This window comes from Eleginops maclovinus, chromosome 11 (assembly GCF_036324505.1).
Source record: "Eleginops maclovinus isolate JMC-PN-2008 ecotype Puerto Natales chromosome 11, JC_Emac_rtc_rv5, whole genome shotgun sequence".
NCBI lineage: Eukaryota > Metazoa > Chordata > Actinopteri > Perciformes > Eleginopidae > Eleginops > Eleginops maclovinus.
In genome coordinates, this window is record NC_086359.1 from 10,587,883 (window position 1) to 10,610,979 (window position 23,097).

The window sequence follows — 23,097 nt, forward strand, 5'->3', positions numbered from 1 at the left end:
AGGAGGAGAGGGTGGAACACACAGACACACACACACACACACACACACACACTTTATTTGTTCAATAGGTACATCAGATTTCGCTACACAGCTTAAAATAGTGGCATTGTTATATTTACTAAAGCATAGTATTGTATTGGCTAGACTTTATATTTGTTTTCTAATTGCAGGGATGAATGTCAGTTTTTTAATGGACCTACTCATTGTTTCATAGTTGGATCAAATTTCACCACACACTCAAACTTTATTATTTTTCTCTTTTATTCCCTTGAGCATGATAGGGTTTCATGGATAAAATAGATTTTGCAAAGCACAGGGTAATTGAGTTATTATTTCTTTATCTTGCAGAGAGATTTTTTTTGTCATACTACTGTATATGTAGTTAGGAGATGTTAACACTCACACTTTTGTGCATAGTATAATCAAACTCCTACAACTCAGTCTGAAATGAAGTTATATTTTAGTCTATTCTCTTGCTTTAATTCTGTTTTACATTTTCATTGCATTGTGATCCTCTCCTCTCTCTCTGTCAGAGCAGTTCTGTGCACTCTATTTCTGCATCCTAGTGCTGCAATGTTACACCAGATGGACACGCTCCTGCCTGGTCACTATCTTTAGGACTGTGTTAAAGAGACTTGAGTGTAATTTGAAACACTGGCACAGACACATACGCATTCACACACACGGTCACTCATGTGTTCATGTACACACATACACAAACACACACACACACACACACACACACACACACACACACACACACACACACACACACACACACACACACACACACACACACACACACACACACACACACACACACACACACAATAGCAACGGGATAGCGAGGGTTATTTTACAACTAAGCTGTCTGGAATTACAATTATTTCCCATAGCTAGGAACTTCAAGCAGAAATCTGGGTAGCAGAAAGCTTGCTTGGAAATCCATTCCTGATTGTCTTCATGGCGTAATATGATGTAACAAGTTACTCAGAATACATTTGACATGTGGCTGCGTATTCTGTGATCAAGGTCACAGCAGGAGATTCAGCATAATCTTTTGTATCTCCACCACACCTCCCGTTCATGACGCGATTGATTGAACATCGCCTTTAATATCAAGATGTTTTACTACTGTGTGTCGCCTGAGGGGAAGGATTGTAATTGTCAATGTTGCTCTTTTAGGGACCAAGGAGTGAGTTTAAATATAGATTACTGAGGCATTGTGGAATCGTAAACCCACGTTGTTTTGAGCATGTCCTAAAAAGGTTACAAGGAAACTTTAAACTTGTAAAAACATGTTTCCAATTAAAGTCCTAGACTGAGGCCTTGCTGTTTTTTCACTGTTGCATTGTTAAAAGCCACAGTAAGCTGTGAAATAGCACCCACACTGTTCAAGGCAAGAATAGTCTGTTGACTAAACAGACATGCAAAGTGTGATGTTCATTTTAAAATAGATTTACAGTGACCTCTAGTGATACACTGTATACAATATCCTGTATGGCTGGGCTAGAAAAACACATGTGTAACTTTAAAAATACAGTATTAACACAAGAATCACAGACAAGATGAAAAAAGATATATCTGTCAGTGGGCATACAGCCTGCTATAGTTATTAAAAGGCACGAGTTGGACCGTCATTGCTGATTGGATTTCTGCAGATACTCTTTAATGTTATAAAAAGACAATATTGACAATTTGCCTTAAGCAATACATAACGTAATTAAAGATGTGTTAGTGTGATGCAAATCTTACATTCAAAGGGTGATAGGTCATACATTGCCTGATATTTGGAGCAACACACAATTGTAAATATACAGTCTTCTGCTTGTACATTAATCTGTCAACAGATGGAGCCAGAGAGTCCGGACTGCAGACGCAAAACGTATGTGCTAGTGTGTGTGTGTGTGTGTGTGTGTGTGTGTGTGTGTGTGTGTGTGTGTGTGTGTGTGTGTGTGTGTGTGTGTGTGTGTGTGTGTGTGTGTGTGTGTGTGTGTGTGTGTGTGTGTGTGTGTGTGTGTGTTGGAGAAAGAGAGATGGAGGCACCAAGGTCAGGAGCATCCATGTTGTAAAGACTGTCTGTAATTAAACACACTCAATGGTTTTACAACAGAAGTTCATCAATTTGTTTGCTATTTTCTTATCATCTTATCACTTTTTTGACTTGCATCATGTCAGATATCCTCCATCTTTGCTGTAATATTTCTGTTGCATTTTGGTGGCACCACTGATATGTTCCTGAGCATATAAACACCAAGAACAAAGGGGATATTATTTATGTGATGAAAAACACTATCTGCTGGTACAGTCTGTGTGTCTGCTCTTCAGGGAAATAATTCCTCACAAGGCTTCCTTTTTTCAGGAAAAAGCATGAATTTTTTTGGACCCCAACCAGCAGTCTTTTCTTTTCACAGACTCTTGAAGATAACTCGTCTTTATCTGACATATTCTCTCTATAAACTCCCTTTGTTGTTTCTTCCACTATCTACACACACTTTCTGCTCCTATTCATGTTCTTCTTCAGCAGGCTCCCCTCCTTCTCCTCCTTCATCTATAGCCAACAGAACAGTTGACACTCAGGTTAATAGGCCTGTCATTGATTTATTCTTAACAGCCCAGCTTGTGCGCTGCCCAAAGTCGTCAGCCATACATCTGCCCTATCATCTATCTGATGCTACGGTCCCAATTGTCTTGCCATTTAAAGATGTTGAACTGCCCCATCTGTGTTGAAGATAGGGCTCCTAGTGGATCTATTGATTTACTGTTATCTGTCAAGCACTAGACCCAACCCACCCCCCTTCACACCCAGACCGATCTAACAACAGAATGCATTTGATGATGAGTACAAAGAGTGGGGGCCTTTTGGAGCTTATAAAATGATTCCCATCCAGCTGTGTGTGAAGGACAGTGGCAGACGGTACACTCTTGATTGTCCTGTCATTGATTTACAATTACCTCTGAGCAAACTGCATCCCCCACTAATGGTTCTCCAATGTGTCACACTTGCTTGAGTGATAACAAAAACAGAATCGGAGAGAGGGGAGACAGGGGACATAGCCAACAAGGGAAAAGGAAGTCGAAAAACTGACCCTCAGGATAAAAGTGGCATTCATCCTCTTATTTTATGCCTTTTCTAAAAAATAATTCAAATGCAACCTTAGATATTTTTTCTTATGGAGCCATTGTTCTACTTAATAAACAAATATCATTGAAATATCCTAGAGCAACCGTCAAACCCTCATTTAAATTGTTATATATTTTTAAGTAAATGTTTAAAAAAAGAAACACGTCCCACTGACTTATGGAAGTCCAGGGTAAAAAAAATGATATGTCCATTACATGTACTTCTGCCATATTTATGAATGTTTAATAATTTTACTCCCGAGATAATATTTCCTGGCTACACATAAATGTAAGACTGTCTCTTTCTATCATTTATCTAATATTTCTAACAAGTGGTTACAATTATTTTGTTTGTCGTCATAGTGTAAATGGTGACAAACTGCAATGTCAAGTTTATGTGCAATAGTGTTGGTATGGTCAATAATTCTTTCTGTATGTTGAAAACATATATTCCGATGTATTCCCCTTGGTGTAATACATTGAAGTGTGAATAGGAAATCACTTCATTTCAGCCCAACAAGCTAAATTAAAAAAAGGTGATGGAAGGCAGTGGTAATGTTGGTGTGGAGGAACAGTGATCCCAAATCACCTCCATGTGTACGGGGGCATTCCTCACTAAACCCTAGCATCTGTGCACAGATTTATTCAGTTTCTTCTTCTGGCACATACTGCTTTTTAGAAAATATCCACATAAACTGCTGGGATTTAATATTAGCACAGATGGTGGATTGATTAGAAGATGAATATAATTGGACTTAATTATAGCTGGCTTCAATAGCAGCAAGATTTGCAAAAAACACATGAAAGAGTGTGAAGTAAAATGTGTGGTTTGCACCAAACTCTGCAAAACAAAGTGCTGCAGTATGTTTGGCTGAAATTCCCCTTAAGCAGAGTCCTTTCTGTGAAGGTTTGGAGCAGCAGCATCAAATGGGGGTGGTATTTTGAACAGCAGAGATGAGGGGAATTTTGCAGGGAGGCAACTGATGAAGCTAAATGCAAGACACTTCTTGAGGGCAATCAGCTTATGAATGTCTGCAGCAAAATAAATATGTTTTGACACGACTATGACCTAGCATCCAACCAGCTCAACAGTGTCGGCTTCTGAACAAGAATGTCCTTGAGTCCAAGCCCAGACTTGAATCCCTTTGAAAATCTAAAGGCCGACTACTCACTGAGAAGATGAATTCATGGACCCCCACTTTTAACTTAGACCAAGCTGTGACACAACTGTCTGAATAGTTTTAGTGTCCCAAATTTCAGATGTGCTAACCTGACACAGATGAGTCGCAGCTTCATTTATTGCATAAACCAATGATCTTTTGGAATTTAAACATTTCTTATTGATTTACAGGAGATTCTTTTAAGCTTTGTAAATAAAATTACAAAATCCCTAAGGGTATACTGTATGCCTTCTGTAGGCGGTTAATGTTATATAATGGATTCTTTATTACGCTGTTATTCTATACAATATTGCTATTATCATCAACAAGGATAGTAGCCCTTAGTCATGAGACCATAATAGATGTCCACTTTGAATAAACTCAGTAATAACACTTCAGCACAACCACAATTAAACCGTAAAATTACAATAATTGCTTCAGCTGAGTTGTGTTTGATTCAGAAATAACAGAGCGTGTGAGAAGGAGAGAGACAGAGAGAGCTGGTCCCCTCTTACTAATTTTGGGCATTACTGCTGCAGTGCTGGTGGCTTCGTATATTTTATCATTCCAGAGAGTATGTGTGTGTGTGTGTGTGTGTGTGTGTGTGTGTGTGTGTGTGTGTGTGTGTGTGTGTGTGTGCCCAAACACAGACTTGAATTGTTATGTTTATGCTCAGTCAAGAATGGTGTGGTGATCTCATACGATCAATTGTATGTATATTTTACATTTGCTCTATAAACACAGATATAATTTCTCTTGCTATAAACCTTTGCGCTCAAAACATTAGACTCCCTGACGTGCAAACCTAACCACCAGCGTAACATTAATGTCAAAGACAAATTTTGTCACCTCGCTTTGCTGTTAGCTGGGTGATTTAGGACGGCAGCGTATTTCAAATTGAGTAGTATTTTAACTTGGAGAAGTTGCCAATTAAAATATTATGATGATGTAAATCTCTAAATATTTAGTGAAACATAAAACAGGCAGAATTTGCCAAATATTTGTTTATGTTCATGGCTTACACACACACCTAAAAAAATATAATGCAAATGTAAATGTATTCTGTACATCTAATAAAAAGATGTAACAGGGCAAAAAGGTAAAATATTGGTTTCCGAACCAAAAGGTCATAAAAAGGTAATTTTATAAATGTTTTTTAAAATCTAGAGTATAAACTATAATCTCAGTGCAGCGCCAAAAATATGCTAAAGCCTAATTTATCATCTAAAAACTTTATTGCCGGCCATATAAAAACATTGCCAAGATGAGTATGCTGTGTTGTACAGATAAGGTTTTAAGAGCACACAGCAGTAATCTGGTGTAACAGGTTTTTTTTATTCACAGGCCTAATAGACATTTTCTTTAGTAACTTGTTTGTGTGGTTTGTCAAATTTTACAGCGAATTACCCTCATGATCACAGCAGACCTTGTCATGATCATCTTGGCTTCAGGCACTCCCAGCTAGAAGACAAAGAGAAGAGTTGTTTAATGTTTTATGTGACCGCTTACAAAGGTTCAAGGTCAAAAGGAAATCGTCATCCTGAGTTTCCCATCCCTGAGATCTGAAAAACAGCATAGTACCTTGTTTGTTTTCAGTCCCAAGTGCCCTCTGCCATGAGCAATCCAGTTTGGTGTTGGAAAAATCTTGCAGGCTTTGGCAGAGCTTAAGCACAATTAGCAACATAATGAAATAAACCAGCAGTCTCCTTTTTGACAGGTGAAGGATTGAACAGGGATTTTTACCAACTTGTGGCTTGGTACAACACTTGGAGGTGTTGACCTTTCTATTACAATGTCCTTTCTTATGATTTAAGGTGTGAAAATGTCTATGATGCATGCGTGGCAACAAACAATCGCCCATGATTCCTATGTGCACTATTTTTCTTCGCATTTATGTATGCATTGCCATCCTGAGTGTGACAGCTGGGACACAGAGATGTGATCACAAATAAACCTGAGACACCTCCATGTCTTGTTAGAATTGTTCTGTAGCAGTGTGAGTCAAATTAGATTTTTGTATCCGAGTCATCTCCTAATGCTTGCTGGCATGATGAGATTAAAAAAAGTCCCGATAAGACGACAGGAGTAACGACGGCCTCTGACAACCAAAGCGAATTAAAGTCTCTCCTCTCTTCGTCGGTTTGGCACTCTGTCTTCCTGGCTAGGAAAGTGTCTAATTGACGATGTAATCCTTATCTAATTAGATCTAATCTGGCCTGATGTAATGTAACCTGATGCTGTTAACGTGCAGTGATTGGATTTCTTAAGATGCAGACAGGAATCTACAGAGTTGTAAAGACTGGTAACACTTTTCTTATGTTTACAATGGAAGCAAACAGTTTTCAAACTTTGTGTGAAGTTTTTCCTTAGGTGTCAGGTCGGGTCTCTGGTGGATGGCCAACAGTGCTTGCTGAGTTGGATGCAGAGAGACAGCAGGATAATCAGGAAAATTGAACTTCCTGTGCTGCCCTGGAAATGTACCACACACACACACACACACACACACACACACACACACACACACACACACACACACACACACACACACACACACACACACACATTCACAAGCTACCAATACAGTTGCACAGACGTAATATATATGCTTATACATACATGGACTCGCAATCTACAGCCAAATCAGCTGGTGTTGCGCCATATGTTGCAGCGTATTTAGGGAATAGCCAGGTCTCATTTCGACAACAAGGAAGTACCGACAAGTCTACACCCACACGATTATCTGTTGTACTGAATGTACAATGTGTTTTTCCATGAAGCAGAAGTGGCACCTAGCGTGTGAGTAAGCCATCAACAAGCATCATCTCACACAGTGAAACTATGTTCTGTAAACAGTAAACAACTCTTTTTCCATAATGCACACCTAAAAACAATGATTCAACTTATAGATGTAACGTTTTGGACAACTCTTTTTTTCTGAGAATAAAGACAGGTTTTTTTCAATTTCAGTACCAATGGCCACTAGGACAAATTTGCAATGTATTTGCATCTTCAACAGGGTTGCCAACTCTCACTCATCTGGCGTGTGACTCACGCTTTCACTCTCAATCTCACCCTGGTTGGTTATTTACAGTGTTGAGTTGACAGCTGCTCAAGCTGTCGACCACTCCCTTCCCGCCCCGACCACTCTTAATAACGATAACAGACAGCAGAACAGTGGGAGCCGGTTTGTCAATCCCCGACCCGTATGGCGTTTGACTTTTCGTCAGGCGAAGGCAAACTCTACTGAAGGAAAGGTGGATTTGCACAGTGCAAAGTGATATCGGTGAATCTGTTTGAAAACATCTGTTTGTAAATATTTTATTATAACCTTTCATGAGACAACACTGAAGATATGACACTTTGATGCAATGTAAAGTAGTCAGTGTACAGCTTATACAGTGTAAATTTGCTGTGCCCTCAAAATAACTCAACACACAGCCATTATTGTCTAAACCGCTGGCAACAAAAGTGAGTACACCCCTAAGTGAAAATGGCCAAATTGTGTCCAATTACCCATTTTCCCTCCCCGGTGTCATGTGACTCGTTAGTGTTACAAGATCTCAGGTGTGAATGGGAAGCAGGTGTGTTAAATTTGGTGTTATCGCTCTCACACTGGTCACTGGAAGTTCAACATGGCACCTCATGGCAAAGAACTCTCTGAGGAGCTGAAAAAAAGAATTGTTGCTCTACATAAAGATGGCCTAGGCTATAAGAAGATTGCCAACACCCTGAAACTGAGCTGCAGCATGGTGGCCAAGACCATACAGCGGTTTGACAGGACAAGCTCCACTCAGAACAGGCCTCGCCATGGTCGACCAAAGAAGTTGAGTGCACGTGCTCAGAGTCATATCCAGAGGTTGTCTTTTGAAAATAGACGTATGACTGCTGCCAGCATTGCTGCAGTGGTTAAAGGGGTGGTGGGGTCAGTCTGTCAGTGCTCAGACCTTGTGCCGCACACTGTATCAAATTGGTCTGCATGGCTGTCGTCCCAGAAAGAAGACTCTTCTAAAGATGATGCACAAGAAAGCCCGCAAACAGTTTGCTGAACACAAGCAGACTAAGGACATGGATTACTGGAACCATGACCTGTGGTCTGATGAGACCAAGATAAACTTATTTGGTTCAGATGGTGTCAAGCGTGTATGGCGGCAACCATGTGAGAAGTACAAAGACAAGTGCGTCTTGCCTACAGTCAAGCATGGTGCTGGGAGTGTCATGGTTTGGGGCTGCATGAGTGCTGCCGGCTGTGGGGAGCTACAGTTCATTGAGGGAACCAGGAATGCCAACATGTACTGTGGCATACTGAAACAGAGCATGATCCCCTCCCTTCGAAAACTGGGCCACAGGGCAGTATTCCAACATGATAACGACCCCAAACACACCTCCAAGATGACCACTGCCTTGCTAAAGAAACTGACAGTAAAGGTGGTGGACTGGCCAAGCATGTCTCCAGACCTAAACCCTGTTGAGCATCTGTGGGGCATCTTCAAATGGAAAGTGGAGGAGCGCAAGGTCTATAACATCCACCAGCTCTGTGATGTCGTCATGGAGGAGTGGAAGAGGATTCCAGTGGCAACCTGTGAAGCTCTAGTGAACTCTATGCCCAACCGAGTTAAGGCAGTTCTGGAAAATAATGGTGGCCACACAAAATATTGACACAATTTGGCCATTTTTACTTAGGGGTGTACTCACTTTTGTTGTCAGCGGTTAAGACATTAATGGCTGTGTGTTGAGTTATTTTGAGGGCACAGCAAATTTACACTGTTATACAAGCTGTACACTGACTACTTTACAGAGTATTAAAGTGTCATATCTTCAGTGTTGTTCCATGAAAAGATATAATAAAATATTTACAAAAATGTGAGGGGTGTACTCGCTTTTGTGAGATACTGTATGTATATATATAGACTAAGGTCCCACTACGGACAAGATAGCAATCATTTAGTGCGCATATGTGTAATTAAACCCATGATATCAAAATCTCACTCACTGGTACCCAAAGTTGGCAACCCTGACCTTCACCATGAATAAGGAATTACAAATGACATAGACATAGAATCGGTGGAGGAAACCCCTCTTTATTAGTCACATACATGCACACAGCAGAGCGCACACAGTGAAATTGGTCCTCTGCATTTAACCCATCCTAGTACTAGGAGCAGTGGGCATATCGTGCAGCGCCCGGGGAGCAATGGGGAGGGGGGATTGGAGGTGTCCGGTGCCTTGCTCAAGGGCACCACAGCAGGGCTTAGGAGGTAAACTGGGACCTCTCCAAGTAGCAGTCCACTTTCCATATTTCAAGGCTGTTTGGGGACTTGAACCGGCGACCCTAAGATTCCCAGTCCAAGCCCCTACTTACTGAGCCACTGCTGGAAAGCCTGCATGAGAATGGATGTAGTGTAGGGATAGCATCCTCACACTGTAAAAACCGTTGCTACAGAAATGCTAGACCCAGAACTTGTCAACAACCAGAAAATGGAGTGATTGACACAGGTAGCAGCCTTCTGGCAGACGGTGCATATTTCTGAACGTCATCGAACACAAAAACATTGTAACATTTTTGTGCGGGAACTTCGCAGGAAAAACAGCGCTGATGCAAACATGAAACGCGTTCAGAGCAGCATATCATCTTACTTTACAGGACCCATTTGCAGAATTGTGGATAGAAGAGGGCCGAAATGCTGCAGACAATGCCCCGATAGGAAAAACGAAAAAGCCACCACAAATTTGTCACCAGAGCCGACTGTTTACTTTGTCTAGTTTTCCAGACCTGTCCCTGAGTGTTGACAGCACGTTGTGCTATTTAGTGAATTATTTTGAGTGTTTGATTTAAGTTAATTGGAGGGTCTTTTCATGGAGAGCATTGATGCTGTTCTATGGTGCTTTCTGCCTGTTAGTGCGTACGCATGTTTTTGTGACGTTGAATAGAAATCCATGTATGGGTTATTAAAAGTTTTGCCATGTTGTGATGGGGACTAATCCACGGACCCGAAAAGAGTGGGTGTATTTTGTTTGTTGGTCCAACTACTGGGCTTATTTTTATGAAACTTGCTGAAAGTTCAAAGGGAGCAACCCCATCAAAAATGTGTTAGAAAACGATTCTAATAGATTTGTATCGGTCCCCAATCTCAACATTTTTAGTACATTGTCTACGATTTAGAAAATAATCATGGTTGGTGCATGATTTTTAGAGTAGAGTTAAATTAAAGCTGCACCGAGTTGGCTCACTGGTATCCTGGACAATACTTGCTTCAGTAACATATGGATCTGTCAAGTTAATCCATACAGAGAATAAAGGAGGCTCAACACCTTGAGCTGAAGACTGTTTGTCTTTCAACTCCCAGAATACCAATGTCTACATTGTCTATGGAAGCAGTGTATGACAGCAGTGTATGACAGCAGAATTTCCTCCATGTTTACGATCTATCCTTCAGCGTGTTGCACTAATTAACATTCTAGCCGAGGGTTAGATGAGAAGCTTAAGCGAAGCCAAGGAGATAATGTTTAGCTAGCATGAGGAATGGAAGCAGGCGGAACAGCTATTCAAACAACTACAAAAATCCTTAACATTTAGTAGTGTTTAAGTGCTTAAGAGCATGAAGTAAAAGTACCCATCGCCCAAAAAGCACTACTCGTGAACAGGGGCAAAATCCAAAACCCGATAAAAGGGTTTCATTAACAGCTAGTAAGTCAGTGTGTTACCGTAAAATGATGTGTGAACAAGATAAGAGAGGACTTACTTATAGACCAAAGCTACCATGAATATTCAGTGTAGTGTTGAGTCATGTTGTTGTGGCTGGAAACATTTGTAGTGTTTGTTCCTGTATCTGATGTTTGCAATGATGAAAAAGAAACTTTAACAAACTTGACGTCCACCTGCTTTCTTTTTCACACCAAGATGTACCTGCCTACTTGTTGCTTATCCTGCCGCTTGAGAGTCGGAAGAGTTGCAGCCGAGAATAAAGGTTTAATTAAAAATGCAAAACAATATATCATGTCAAAGAATATCATTCCCATATTCATTCATAAAGTTGTAACGCTACACGCAGACAGCTCAAGCAAGCAACATGCACAGGGAACAATTATGAATACTCACTTCTAAAAGTTGAGTTTGACTATGGATGTCTTGTTTCAATTACTTGCTCTATAATAATAATATTTAACGATTACTTCATTCATTCTGAGGTAAAACCAAATCTCCCAAAATCCTAAATTAACTACCAAAACCCCTTGATAAATATTGTGATTATAACTGTAATGTGGATGAGTTCATTTTTATTTAGAGAATGCTTTTTGGGTTTATGTCTTTATCTGTCAGTGTCTTTCTCACTGGCATTAAGCGCCTCTCATGTTCCTCTAACCAAGCTTCCAAGGACAGAAAAGCATTGCAATGTCTCTGTGACGCACAGCAGTCCACTGTAAAAGAGTAGTCATCCGGAAAGACACGTGCACAGACATGCGGTCACACAAACAAACACACACACACACACACACACACACACACACACACACACACACACACACACACACACACACACACACACACACACACACACACACACACACACACACTCTGAATGTCTTTAAAAATAATCAAAGCTGTCTCAGTGATGATCATACCTTGCCATTTCAATGCCAATCAAACTTTAGTGCTGCGTTTGATCATCCCTCACAGTTAAAGAAACATTTGAATTTAGATGCATATGTGTTGTAACTAGATGTACAGTATAGTGCAGGTAGTGTCAGTTGACATTTGAGAATAAGGATCGCCTGGTTCAGTTGTTAAATAGTGGCAACTTCAGATGTACAGCATAACTGAGAAAGGGAGTAATGTGGTGAGTTTGTACTTGTTTGTATGTGCATGACATCAGCAGACAGACAAACGCAAACAAAATATCTGGCCTTTCTCACTGTCTTTCTTGCTTTTTGGCAGGAGTCATTTTGTTTGGCTTCAGTTCAAGCAGCAAAACACACTCACCATCTATAAACTCTCTGTGATCATAAGATACACTTGGCTCTCTCACACACATTCAGGACATGGTGTATCTGTCTACGTATATTCTGCATATTTTGCATTGCCAGTGTGTCTGTGTGTTTGTGTGTGTTGCCCTCTTGAAGGCATCTGCACATGCTTAAGTGTGCATATGCACGTACATTGTCACTGCTTTTCAGTGCCTTTTCACACATGCATTTGGTAGTTTGTGAATGTGTGTTTGTTTGTTTATCTAGAGGGCACACCTCCAACCTTGTGTATTGTGTACAAAGGCCTGAAGCACTGTCAGAGGGAGTGTCTGTTTTGATCTACAGTATTAAACTGCACATGTCTGTCAACAGCGGTGTGTGTTCGTGTTTCTGTTAACTTGTATTTAAATGCTCGAGTCTTTGAGGGTGAGTGATTACACAGGAAATATACAATTGCCTGTTGTCAGCATTATAATGCCGGTTAACACCTAACAGGATAAAACACAGTCACATCTAGACAAATCTTTGACATCAGAGAGGGCAGACACTTGCATGTGGCAGCGGAAATGTGGCAGGATATGCAAAATTGAAATTGTCAGTTTCTCAATGGATTTAATGCTTAAATGTGCACACTTGTGAGTTAGAGTTAAGGTTAAAGAGTTGAGTAGTCAACAGATACACACACAGAAAGAAAGATTTTACCTGCTATTAATATCAATGCCTTGCATTATCAATTCTGTGAAAGTCTTTAAAAACACATTTACATTACCACTGAGAAAACATTAAAGGCTTTTTTATTAGATTAATCTGTGCCAAGACTTAACTATTTTATGTATTCAAACCACTTGGAGTTTACAAAAGACACAATCCATACACATATTCAGAAGACAATACATTTGCAGGTTTTAATACTAAAAACAAATGCAAAAATAAGACAATACAGCTAACATATAGGACATATAATGAAAATATTCCGTACATATGAAAAAACTTACAAACAGGTCACATTCCCACTCAAACACACAGTGTGTGAGTGTGTGTGTGTGCGTGTATTGAGTCAGTATAGCTGATTGTATTTCCTCTGCAGTAGCTGATACTGCTGCTGCTGTGACCACCTGCACCTGTCACTGTACGTCACGCACGCACGCACGCACACACACCCACACACACACCCACCCACGTACACACACACACACACACACACACACACACACACACACACCCACACACACACACACACACACACACACACACACACACACACACACACACACACACACACACACACACACACACACACACACACACACACACACACACACACACACACACACACACACCCTCCTTGCAACTGGATGACTGGATAAGCACAAAAAGCCTCTGTCCCATGGGTTTAGTTAAAAGGTTAAAGTTGCAGTGCGAAAAGAATCACATTCCCTGATCCCATATTTAGATTGACAAGGGCCCTTTCAGTACTTTTTTTCTAAATTGCCAGAGTTATGGTCATTCAGATCTTAAATCAGCCACTGATCTGATGACGATAACCTTCTGGCGGCATTATTTCTCAAATTCTCTGGTTTAGAAAGTGCATATCAAGGATAAGAGTTGTTTATAGGCCGGTTGGCAACTTGAGACTTCATAAAGGAGTTTGAACTAAGAGAACACTTCTAGGAACGCTTTCACATGTAGCCACTGAAAAGCTAATGTTAATGTAATTATTGAAAAGCTAAATCATTGTACAGAATAGCATTGGGTTTCTATATAACATATTGGCCAATATGCAATATAGAAACCCAATGCCAAAGCCCCTCTTTATTTCCGTCTGCAGGAACTTGCAACCAAATCCTACTTAAACAGGATTGGTCAATACTTTTCTGGTGGCAAATGGAAACTAGCATGCTGCCAATGCTAGACTTTGACCCACTGCCTACACATTCTCCAGATTCAGCATCTGCAATCACTTGTTTATAGAGGTTATGCTAACTTCTTATATGATTTATTAAAATTGGATTACAGAATGCTCCATGAAGTCTGTCTCACTGTTTATTTTGTGCACATTGACTAAAAACAATTTCTGTTATGCATTATCAGTGTGTTCCAATGCTTAAATGAAGAATTTGCATCCAGTCTAATAACCCTAAATGACCTGGGGCTGTTTGTAGAAAGGCAAGCTGTGAATAGTACCAAGCTAATTTTAACCTTATTTATCTTTTAACCTTTGTTATCACTCCCTCTCTTTCTTTATGGCAGTCTGTGATCACACACCCATCCACCAACACGCATAAACACATAGCTGAGCAACAGATTCAGACAAACACTTGTCAAACTTCATTGTTTTTACTCACAAAAAGATCCAGCACGTTAAGAATAAATATTTACCGACATGAGATGTGAGTATGATCGAGGTAGAAAAAAAAAAGGTTCATCTTGTTAACAACTACACACACTACACAAACTAATTTTGTTTTTTACATACAGATTTTTGTAAAGTGTGTAAGAGTGTAAACTCGAGTTTCAGTGCTGCTTAAACTCCACATGTATTAACAGACATTAGACAAATTGCACAATAAAACAACTGTTCTTTTTGAGGAACAGATAAATAACTGAATTTGAAATAAAAAATAAGTATTTTCCAACTTTCAAATAATCTACATTACAGTACATTGAAAATATTCAATGGCACATTTCAAGCTCTCAAATGCACAAATAGTTAATAATCACATCACTGACAGACAAAACATACAGACAGACATGCACAAGTCATATTTACTTACAACTGCCAAGTATTGACCTTCATTACCTGGTTCAGGTGTAGGCTTCATCTATACACATAAAAGCAGGGCTGGGGAGATTATTTTCTGAATGTAATTCGTCCTCTTTGGGTGTAAGGTGTATGTAATCTAAAAGCACTGTATATGCTTATGATTACTTTAATATAATTAGATAATAATAATAAGGATTTTACATTGCAACTTATTCAACCAAATGTTTGAGTAATATCAAAACCAGGCACAAAATATGAGTTATCACCTTGCTTTGTGACAGAACATTTTTTAAAACAGAACCTACTGCATGAAAATTATCTTCCCACCCCTATCTGACGATTACAATGTTATTAGAGAGACAGAGAAAATCAAAGCGTGGCTGCAGATGTCTGGAGCGATAAAGAGAGGGAAAATAGTTCCTGTGAATTTGTAATTGGAGAAAGCAAAAACAAAGAGAGAAAGTTATCATCACTGTCACAAGTTTGGGTCTCAGATGTTTATCTTACACACAAATATACACCAGCAAATGATTTTGGACCTGCTCTGAGGTTTATCAGTAAGGAATGGGAAACAAAAATCTCAGGAGGTTATTTTGAGTCAGCCTCAAATGAGACCCTCCTATAAGACTGTTCAGCTACAGGGCAAACTAAGTATATTTTTTAATCTCTGCTTCATAGTGGATGTGTGTCTTGTGCCTTTGTTGCTGGCAGTCAAGGCACTGTTTACAACAAATGTGATGGTTTAGGTTGAACATATCAGTCAGGTTCTGAATACTGAATACCTTTGATTAAAACACAAATCCTCATTCTTGCAATAGTAAGAAATCTTCTTTTTGAACAACACATTCCACACAACCACAAAGACAACATCCACATTAGGTATGGTTTTAAGGTCTGTAATCATATTGTTTCTTTTAATGTTGTATGTCTTTCTTTTAATATATCTTAATATAATCCTGGGCAGCACCCTCTGTTTTATTGAATGGTGCTATTTTAAACAAACCTACCTTTCATACAGATTTTGCTCTATACTTTCTGACTATTATACCATTGATGGCAGTAATGGAAGTTGGTGCTACAATATCTTGTTGTGCGTCATGGTCCTTTAACTATACTAGGTGGAAAAAGGATGTATGGTTCTCCTTTTCCCAACCTAAATATATGCAAGCAGATTTTGAATCACCAACCGTCCTGCCAGTGGATTTTTTTTTCTCACACTACTAAGAAACAGCATTGTCTTGTTTTTCCCTTTTGACTGCTCTTAATAAAGGATCAGTTTGAATATCATTACAAATAGTCATTTAAACCTTTCACATCTAAAAGTAGAATAGTCCTTAAATATTTAATTCTATTTGTCCTGAAATTCATAAGACAGCTATTCATGGGCAGTGCATTATAACCAAACCTTACTCTTATCCATTTGGGGGTAAACAGGGGAACTATAAATAGGGCATTAGAGAATAATAAAGACATCTTCTGTTGCGGAGATTGTAGTATTTAGTTTTACTTCACCAATGTATTATCTGCATTGTGTTCACTATTCATTCAGCCTTATTGTACCTCAATAAGTTGCTTTAACAATGCTAGCTTTGAGTCAGACCATTTGTTAATGCCGACAATACCTGCTGAACATGGTTTACTGTTATAACAAAAAGGAAGATCAGTAACCACACATTACCCCTTTGTAACACAGACTGAATAAACATATTAATATTAGCTAGCAACACTTCAAGCTACCGCGTAAAACAATAATAAAGTTAGGTCTTAGTCAAACCAAAACAAACATTTTGAGCTCCACCAAATTGATGTTCACACCACGACTCGACTTGCACAATGTAAAAACTTGCTCAGGCAATAGAAGCCAGGTTTTCCTTACAGCTCCCGTTAGCAGAACTGTTAGCCTGCAGGTTTGTCAGGGATCCAGGAGCTACTTCTAAAACCTGCTCGAGGCGAGGAGTCGGAGGTGCCAGACTTAGCGAGCTGTCCCGAATAGAGCTGTCCAAACTGCCCTTCCACCCCAACCTCTGCTGAAGGTCCAGCCCCCTGTCACCATCCAGGGCTGTGCCCACATTCGTCCTACCTGGGGGCTTGGAGTAACAATCTCTGTCCCTGCATCCCCATCCTCTCCTCCCTCCCCTGCTCCCCCTTTTGCCCCTGAGACAGAGTATCTCCTGAAAGGCGTGCCTGAATTCGGGGCTGCGGCAGTAGATGAGTGGGTTGAAGGCAGAGTTGGAATATCCCAGCCAGTTGAGGAGTTTGAAGACCAGCCTAATATCCCCCAAGCGGAGAAAAGTCAAGAGGATGTTGAGGATGAAGAATGGTAGCCAACACAACGTGAAGGTTCCCATGATGATCCCAAGAGTTTTTACAGCCTTGTGCTCCTTCAAACCGAACTTAAGACGTTTTGCAGCAGAGTGTTTTCCTTCACCTCTTTCTGTCCTAGCTCTGGTTTCTGCTAACTGCTCCCCCTTACCAGTGTCTGTTTTCTCCATGTTTAGTCTGTCCTCTCCCTCCTGAGTTCCTGTTCGTTTATTCAATGCTGGACTAACTTCTGGATAAGACAGCTGTACAGCATCATGCAAGTGAGAAAAGTGCCTCTCCCTCCCTCTGATCTTCTCCAGCTGTTTCTGCGCCTCCTGGAAAACCCTGGCGTACAGGAAAATCATCACAACCAGCGGCAGGTAAAAAGACACAATCGAGGAAAACACCGCGTACGTTGCATTGGTGTTGAAATCACAGCAGTACTTGTCTTCCAAGCACCTCTGAGCTTCCTCATCTGTTGACACCCACAGCTTCAGATGGATGGGCAGGAAGGAGATGAGGATAGCCACTGCCCAAACCCCGAAAACCACTGCAAAGGCCCGACCCCTGGTCAGCAGCAGGAGACAAGAGAGAGGGCACAGGTGAAGACCATTGTAAAAGGGTGAGTGGAAACACAGACAGGTGACATATGTAGTTTTATTAATAGGGTGAGTTTAATTGTTATGCACTGGGTTAGCATTACACTGCTATAACATTGTCAGTAAGAAGAACCAGATGTATTTTCCTTGTTCTCTCCCTTTTTTCTCCCCTGGTCAAAACTTGTTGACTATATTACTTTCAAAACAATGTGACAGAAATTCAGAGATTCAGATGTGCTATGCTAATAGCTGCTAATGTAACATCCAGCTGCTAACCTCAAGCAGAGAAAAGGAGAGGGTTGAAGAGGCGTGGTATCTTCCTTCTTTTTTAATCGACATCACTTTTTTTTCCTGCCCACACCTCAAAAAGTGACGCCAGAGCGGTTTTGCGTTTGACAGAAGATGATACTATTTGGGTGTGGTTTGATGTACCTCATAACAAATAGTTACAACAGGTAACGAAAGTGCAGCAGCAGCTTTTTGGTTTTAATTACTTTCTACTAGTGCATATTTAGTAAGATTTGCTTCTCATTAAAGGTTTCAATAATTGTTCCTCACTTCCAAACCAAATGTATTTGTCATACCTTGTGAGTAGTATTGGGTAGCGGAGAGGCGATGTGATGGCGAGGTATCGGTCCACAGCAATCACACACAGAGTTTCGATGCTGGCCGTCACACACAGCACGTCAGTGGCAGTCCAGAAGTCACACATGAATGTTCCAAACTGCCAGGTTCCCAGCAGGATGTGGCTGGAGCCAAAAGGGACCACAACCAAGCCCATGATGAGGTCGGCCAATGCCAGCGAAGCAATGAAGAAGTTGGTGACTTTCTGGAGCCTCTTAAACCGCAGGATGGCTGTAATCACCAGCACGTTACCTGGACAGAAGAAAAGATACATACATAGTAATGTAACTGGCTAAAAGTTGTGATGATCATTCAATAACAATCAACTAATCGCAATGATTCAATTTTGTGTATCTTACCAAAAACTATTGCCAGAACCAGAATAGCCATTGCAACGCCCAGCAGCACCAGGTTTGCATTGCTGAACTCCGAGGATCTCTTTGGCCTATCCGATACATTGTAGTTGCTATACAGTGATTGGTTATCCAGTGCTGCATGTTCCATGATCTACATGGAAAACATATATCAACACAATTTAATTTCATAGATTAACACAGCAGAGAGAGTGCAAGTGCATGCCAGTCCAAGTTTCCAGTCTTTCTTTACACATTTAGTTACTGCTTGAGGCCTATTGTTTCCCAGACACAGAGTTACACTATTTGTATAATAGGAGATGATTCATTCTGCTTAAGAACATGACGAATTGCATTTAAATTAGAGCAGCGTTTGCAGGTGAAGAAAGTCTTTTATTGTCAGCCGCTGAGGGTTTCCTTTCTGGTTGAGGTTGCTAACATATATTTGTTCTTTCAGAAAATAAGTTATATAGTACTGTATGTTGTTCTCATGTGCTCACCAACCTTAGTGATCTGCATGCCTTTGGGTCTTTTTCTCCAAGTGGTAACTTGCAATTAGCATTTTGTTCTGCTATGTAATGTAATAGCTTCATTTATCATGTCCGATTTACCATTTACCGACGTTTTTCAGTCAATCATAATGTACAAGTTATTATGTTTTTAAAAAAAGCATAGACTGCTCTAATCCTGCAGCAGTCTATGCATTTGACTTTACCAAACGGCAGCAGGATCAACTGGCAGGGCAAGACCACACAGTGCATTTATTATAGTCTTATTACACATTAGGCTATGGTTGAATATATCATAGAGTATATTACAGTGAGGAGAATACATTCACATATATTATATGTAAATATGCTGCCGCAGCACAAAGCCACTAGCCTGCTGTCGTCCTGTAATGGCAACGTATTTTCCCCTGCATTCTGCCTGTAGTTTTACAGTTTGTTATGCATTATTTTTTGTTGGTATTATAAAAGCTAAAAGCACCCCTTTTACCTCTAAAAGCTGCTTAGTTAACTGTATCTTCTGTGTGTATGGACACCTGCATTATATGTACATTGGCCTGATTCCAACATATCCAAACACTCACAACACATGTTAATGCCAGCTGTAAAGAGACGCATTGATTAACAGGTGTTTTCTCCACTTCTCCCGTGTTCGAGGGCAAAGTGTTGAATTTGGGATGCATTTTAAAATGCCAAGCTGGACTTTGACACAATTTTTATTTAATGACAGTAATTTCACAAGTTGAATGAATGGCTGCCTTTACTAAAGCCGTACACTGTCAATACTGTAGTAATACAGGGCTTAAGTATCAGTGTTATTATGCTGCTGTCAATCTGTCTGCAATCCATAGCAGCCCAATTTGTCTTTGTCATCTTTCCTGAAATGTCCTCCACACATTACCATTTAGTAAATATACAGGTACTAGAGAAAATGATGGATCTACCGAACAGTTGACTGCAGACTCATTTTAAAAATCAATCTTTCATTACCGTAGCTTAGAAGGCCGTATTAATTTGAATACATCAATAATTGCACGGTCTGCACCTGACAGATGATAATGCACAGTCCAACCATAGGCTATCCTTCCAAAATAATGATTTTATCTTTTATTCATGTTGTCAAAATGCTCAGTGCACTTGTTACTCTGTCACCTTTCACAATGATGGCTCTTTAATGGTGCCTCGTGTTTATTGCCCATTTGATCAGTTCAACAAACTGGGCCACTACGTGCAGTCATATACAATAAAGATTATGAAAGACAAGACTCTGCTCTCCCCCCTGCATAGGCTGTTTAAAAATGTAAACACACACACGCACAAGGAAACTAGATTAGGTCTCTGAGGCCAATAATCAAATACAAAAGATGTTCTTTGACATCAATACCTCAATATTTAGGCTTGGTTGTAGTAATTACAGTTTGCACTCAAAACAAAGACACAAAGAATGCACTCAATAGTACATTAACAAGCACACATGCAAACACAAAAGTGCACATGCACACAAGAATGTGAGCTTCCGCAGTGCTTAATAGAATAAACTGATATCTCGTCTATAGACACGTCTATATACACAAAAGATTCACTCATAAAAACTGAGCCATAAAACACACTGCTGTCCTGATAAGATTTCCATAAATGTTAAAGATGAAAGCTTGTTTGGATTCACTCACTAACAGTAATATCTTAATGGAACTGAGCTCATCATTAAATTAGCCCTTAAAGCCTTTTAATTCCTTAATGATTCTGAAATATTTGAACCAAAAGACACTAAAATGAGGTCTTTACATGTTTTAAATATTTCAATCTATATACTGTATATGTATGCACTCTATTAAAACACACTGTGTATATAAAGCATAATGTTAACAAATTAGACATGTATTTAGTTTTCCTACCTTCAGGCTCGGTCCTGTGCTTTACAATCCAGTGATTTGATAATCCCAACACCTTTAAATCCACAGCACAAAGGTTCATTATAGTGTGTTTGTCAGCGGGTTCTGGTCTGCCTCCCTATGCTGTTGAGTAACGAATGTCTGATATTATGTGTAACACACTCTCTGTTTCCTGTACATGTATAAACACCCTGTCTGCACTCCACCACACTTGCCCTTTTGAAGCAGCTGAGCTCGTCACACTTTTTTATAAGCAACCCCCTCGTGACATCACAGCAGGACAGTGGCCAATCAGAAGACAAGGAATGGCTTTTGAATGCATACCCCATGTCTGAGGTGTACTGACAGCTTGACAGCACCCAGTGCCTTTTGGGAAACGTTTTTGAACCTGTATTTATTCAGAGATGGTACTCATGGAACACCCTACTTAACATTCACACATTAGTCTTGCAATACAAAACCACAGACTTCTGCTTTTGGCAGCTGTGCAGTTGTACTGCTGCAGTGGAGCAGTTTAAACATAAGAACAACCTCAATGCCCCAATGTGCTGAATTCTAATATATTTCACTTTATCTTATAGAGACACTGTTAACTGTTGCATATATTATCACAGTTAAACTTACTAAAACTACTTGAGTGTGGGTCGAGGTTGTGGTCATGGTCAGATAAGACACTAAGGAATCACAGTAAACAAATTATTCATGATGTCGGATCCAGGTTAGAGGTTCTTTAAAATATAAAATATCAGAACGCTGATCAGATATTCACCAGCCTACCTGCTGTTAGGGTTTTTTTATCTATTTTTAGCTTAAATTAAGTTTGGTTGACTATACCTAACCACACTGCTCAACATTTTGTTCAAACATATAATATTTTATTTAATTCAAACATCTTCTTTTTAGTTGAATTGTATTTTTAAGGCAACTAACATGTGTTTCATGTGTCATTGACTATGGCGTTTTGTCTGCTTTATGCTAATGATACCCTGCATGTACACAACAAAAGCCTTCCACACATGCAAGACATGTTGTTCCAGTTCGAACACGTTGATTCCAGCATCCAAACAACCCATCACAAAGAATGAATTCATGCTGCATAATCAGAGCTCTCGTATATTGATGACGTGAAGTAGGCCCTGTTTGTTGGAGTTCAACAATGTTCAGAAACAATAACAAACACAACTTTATGAAATTAAAAGAGGAGAACTCATGGTATTTTTCACAGAGTACAGATACTTTTTTTTGTTTACCACCTGGTCAAACATATGACTTCCTTAAGTAAAAGTTTTACAACCCCCTACCATTGTAACACTTACCTGTATTTCCAAATGTAAGACATTGCATCATTTTAGAGTGTAAATCTAACAGTTCAGGGCTGTGCTGGAGCGTCATCTGGCATTAGGTGTAGCCATCATACGGGTCAAAATGAAGCCTATTTTACAGAAACAATTTGACTTGTAGTAGGAAAGGCGCAAGGTTGCTGTATTGATTGGTTTCCATTCGTCATGGGGCTTTGGTAGGACATCTTTTGTTCATCATCAGACTCCCGGCCTGCAGATTATGTAGTAGAGCAGCAAAGCTTGGTGTTTATTCCCCAGATGCAAAACCATTTCCTCAAGACTCTATGCCGTGACATTACCAACAACAATAACAATGGCCTTTTGGTCTTTTCAACTTTCCCAGTAGGTCAGCTTGCACGATACCAGGAAAATGAAGCAACTGATGGAATTCAGCCATTATTCATGTCATCCATTATTCATGTTATCCATTACACCTTTGCTTTTCCTTCTGACACTTGTTAGAATCTCTGCTG

The 23,097-nt window shown here is 39.9% G+C and overlaps 1 protein-coding gene across 1 annotated transcript; it reads right to left on the reverse strand.

The window, feature by feature from the left end:
• Window positions 1-13,022: 13,022 nt before the first annotated feature.
• LOC134872268 (beta-2 adrenergic receptor-like) lies at window positions 13,023-21,501 on the reverse strand. The gene is made up of 4 exons (XM_063895491.1): window positions 21,288-21,501; window positions 18,893-19,040; window positions 18,494-18,785; window positions 13,023-17,877 (listed from the first exon to the last, which is right to left on the reverse strand). Exons 2-4 carry the CDS (start codon window positions 19,035-19,037, stop codon window positions 16,857-16,859), a joined length of 1,458 nt encoding a protein of 485 aa, XP_063751561.1. The 5' UTR covers window positions 19,038-19,040; window positions 21,288-21,501; the 3' UTR covers window positions 13,023-16,856.
• Window positions 21,502-23,097: the final 1,596 nt, after the last annotated feature.

Coding starts and splice junctions, on each gene's coding strand:
- LOC134872268 (XM_063895491.1), bottom strand. CDS start 19,037: ATGGAACATGCAGCACTGGATAACCAATCACTGTATAGCAACTACAAT. Junction 18,786..18,892: donor GGTTCTGGCAATAGTTTTTG/GTAAGATACACA, acceptor TCTTCTGTCCAG/GTAACGTGCTGGTGATTACA. Junction 17,878..18,493: donor TACCCAATACTACTCACAAG/GTATGACAAATA, acceptor GCTGCTGACCAG/GGGTCGGGCCTTTGCAGTGG.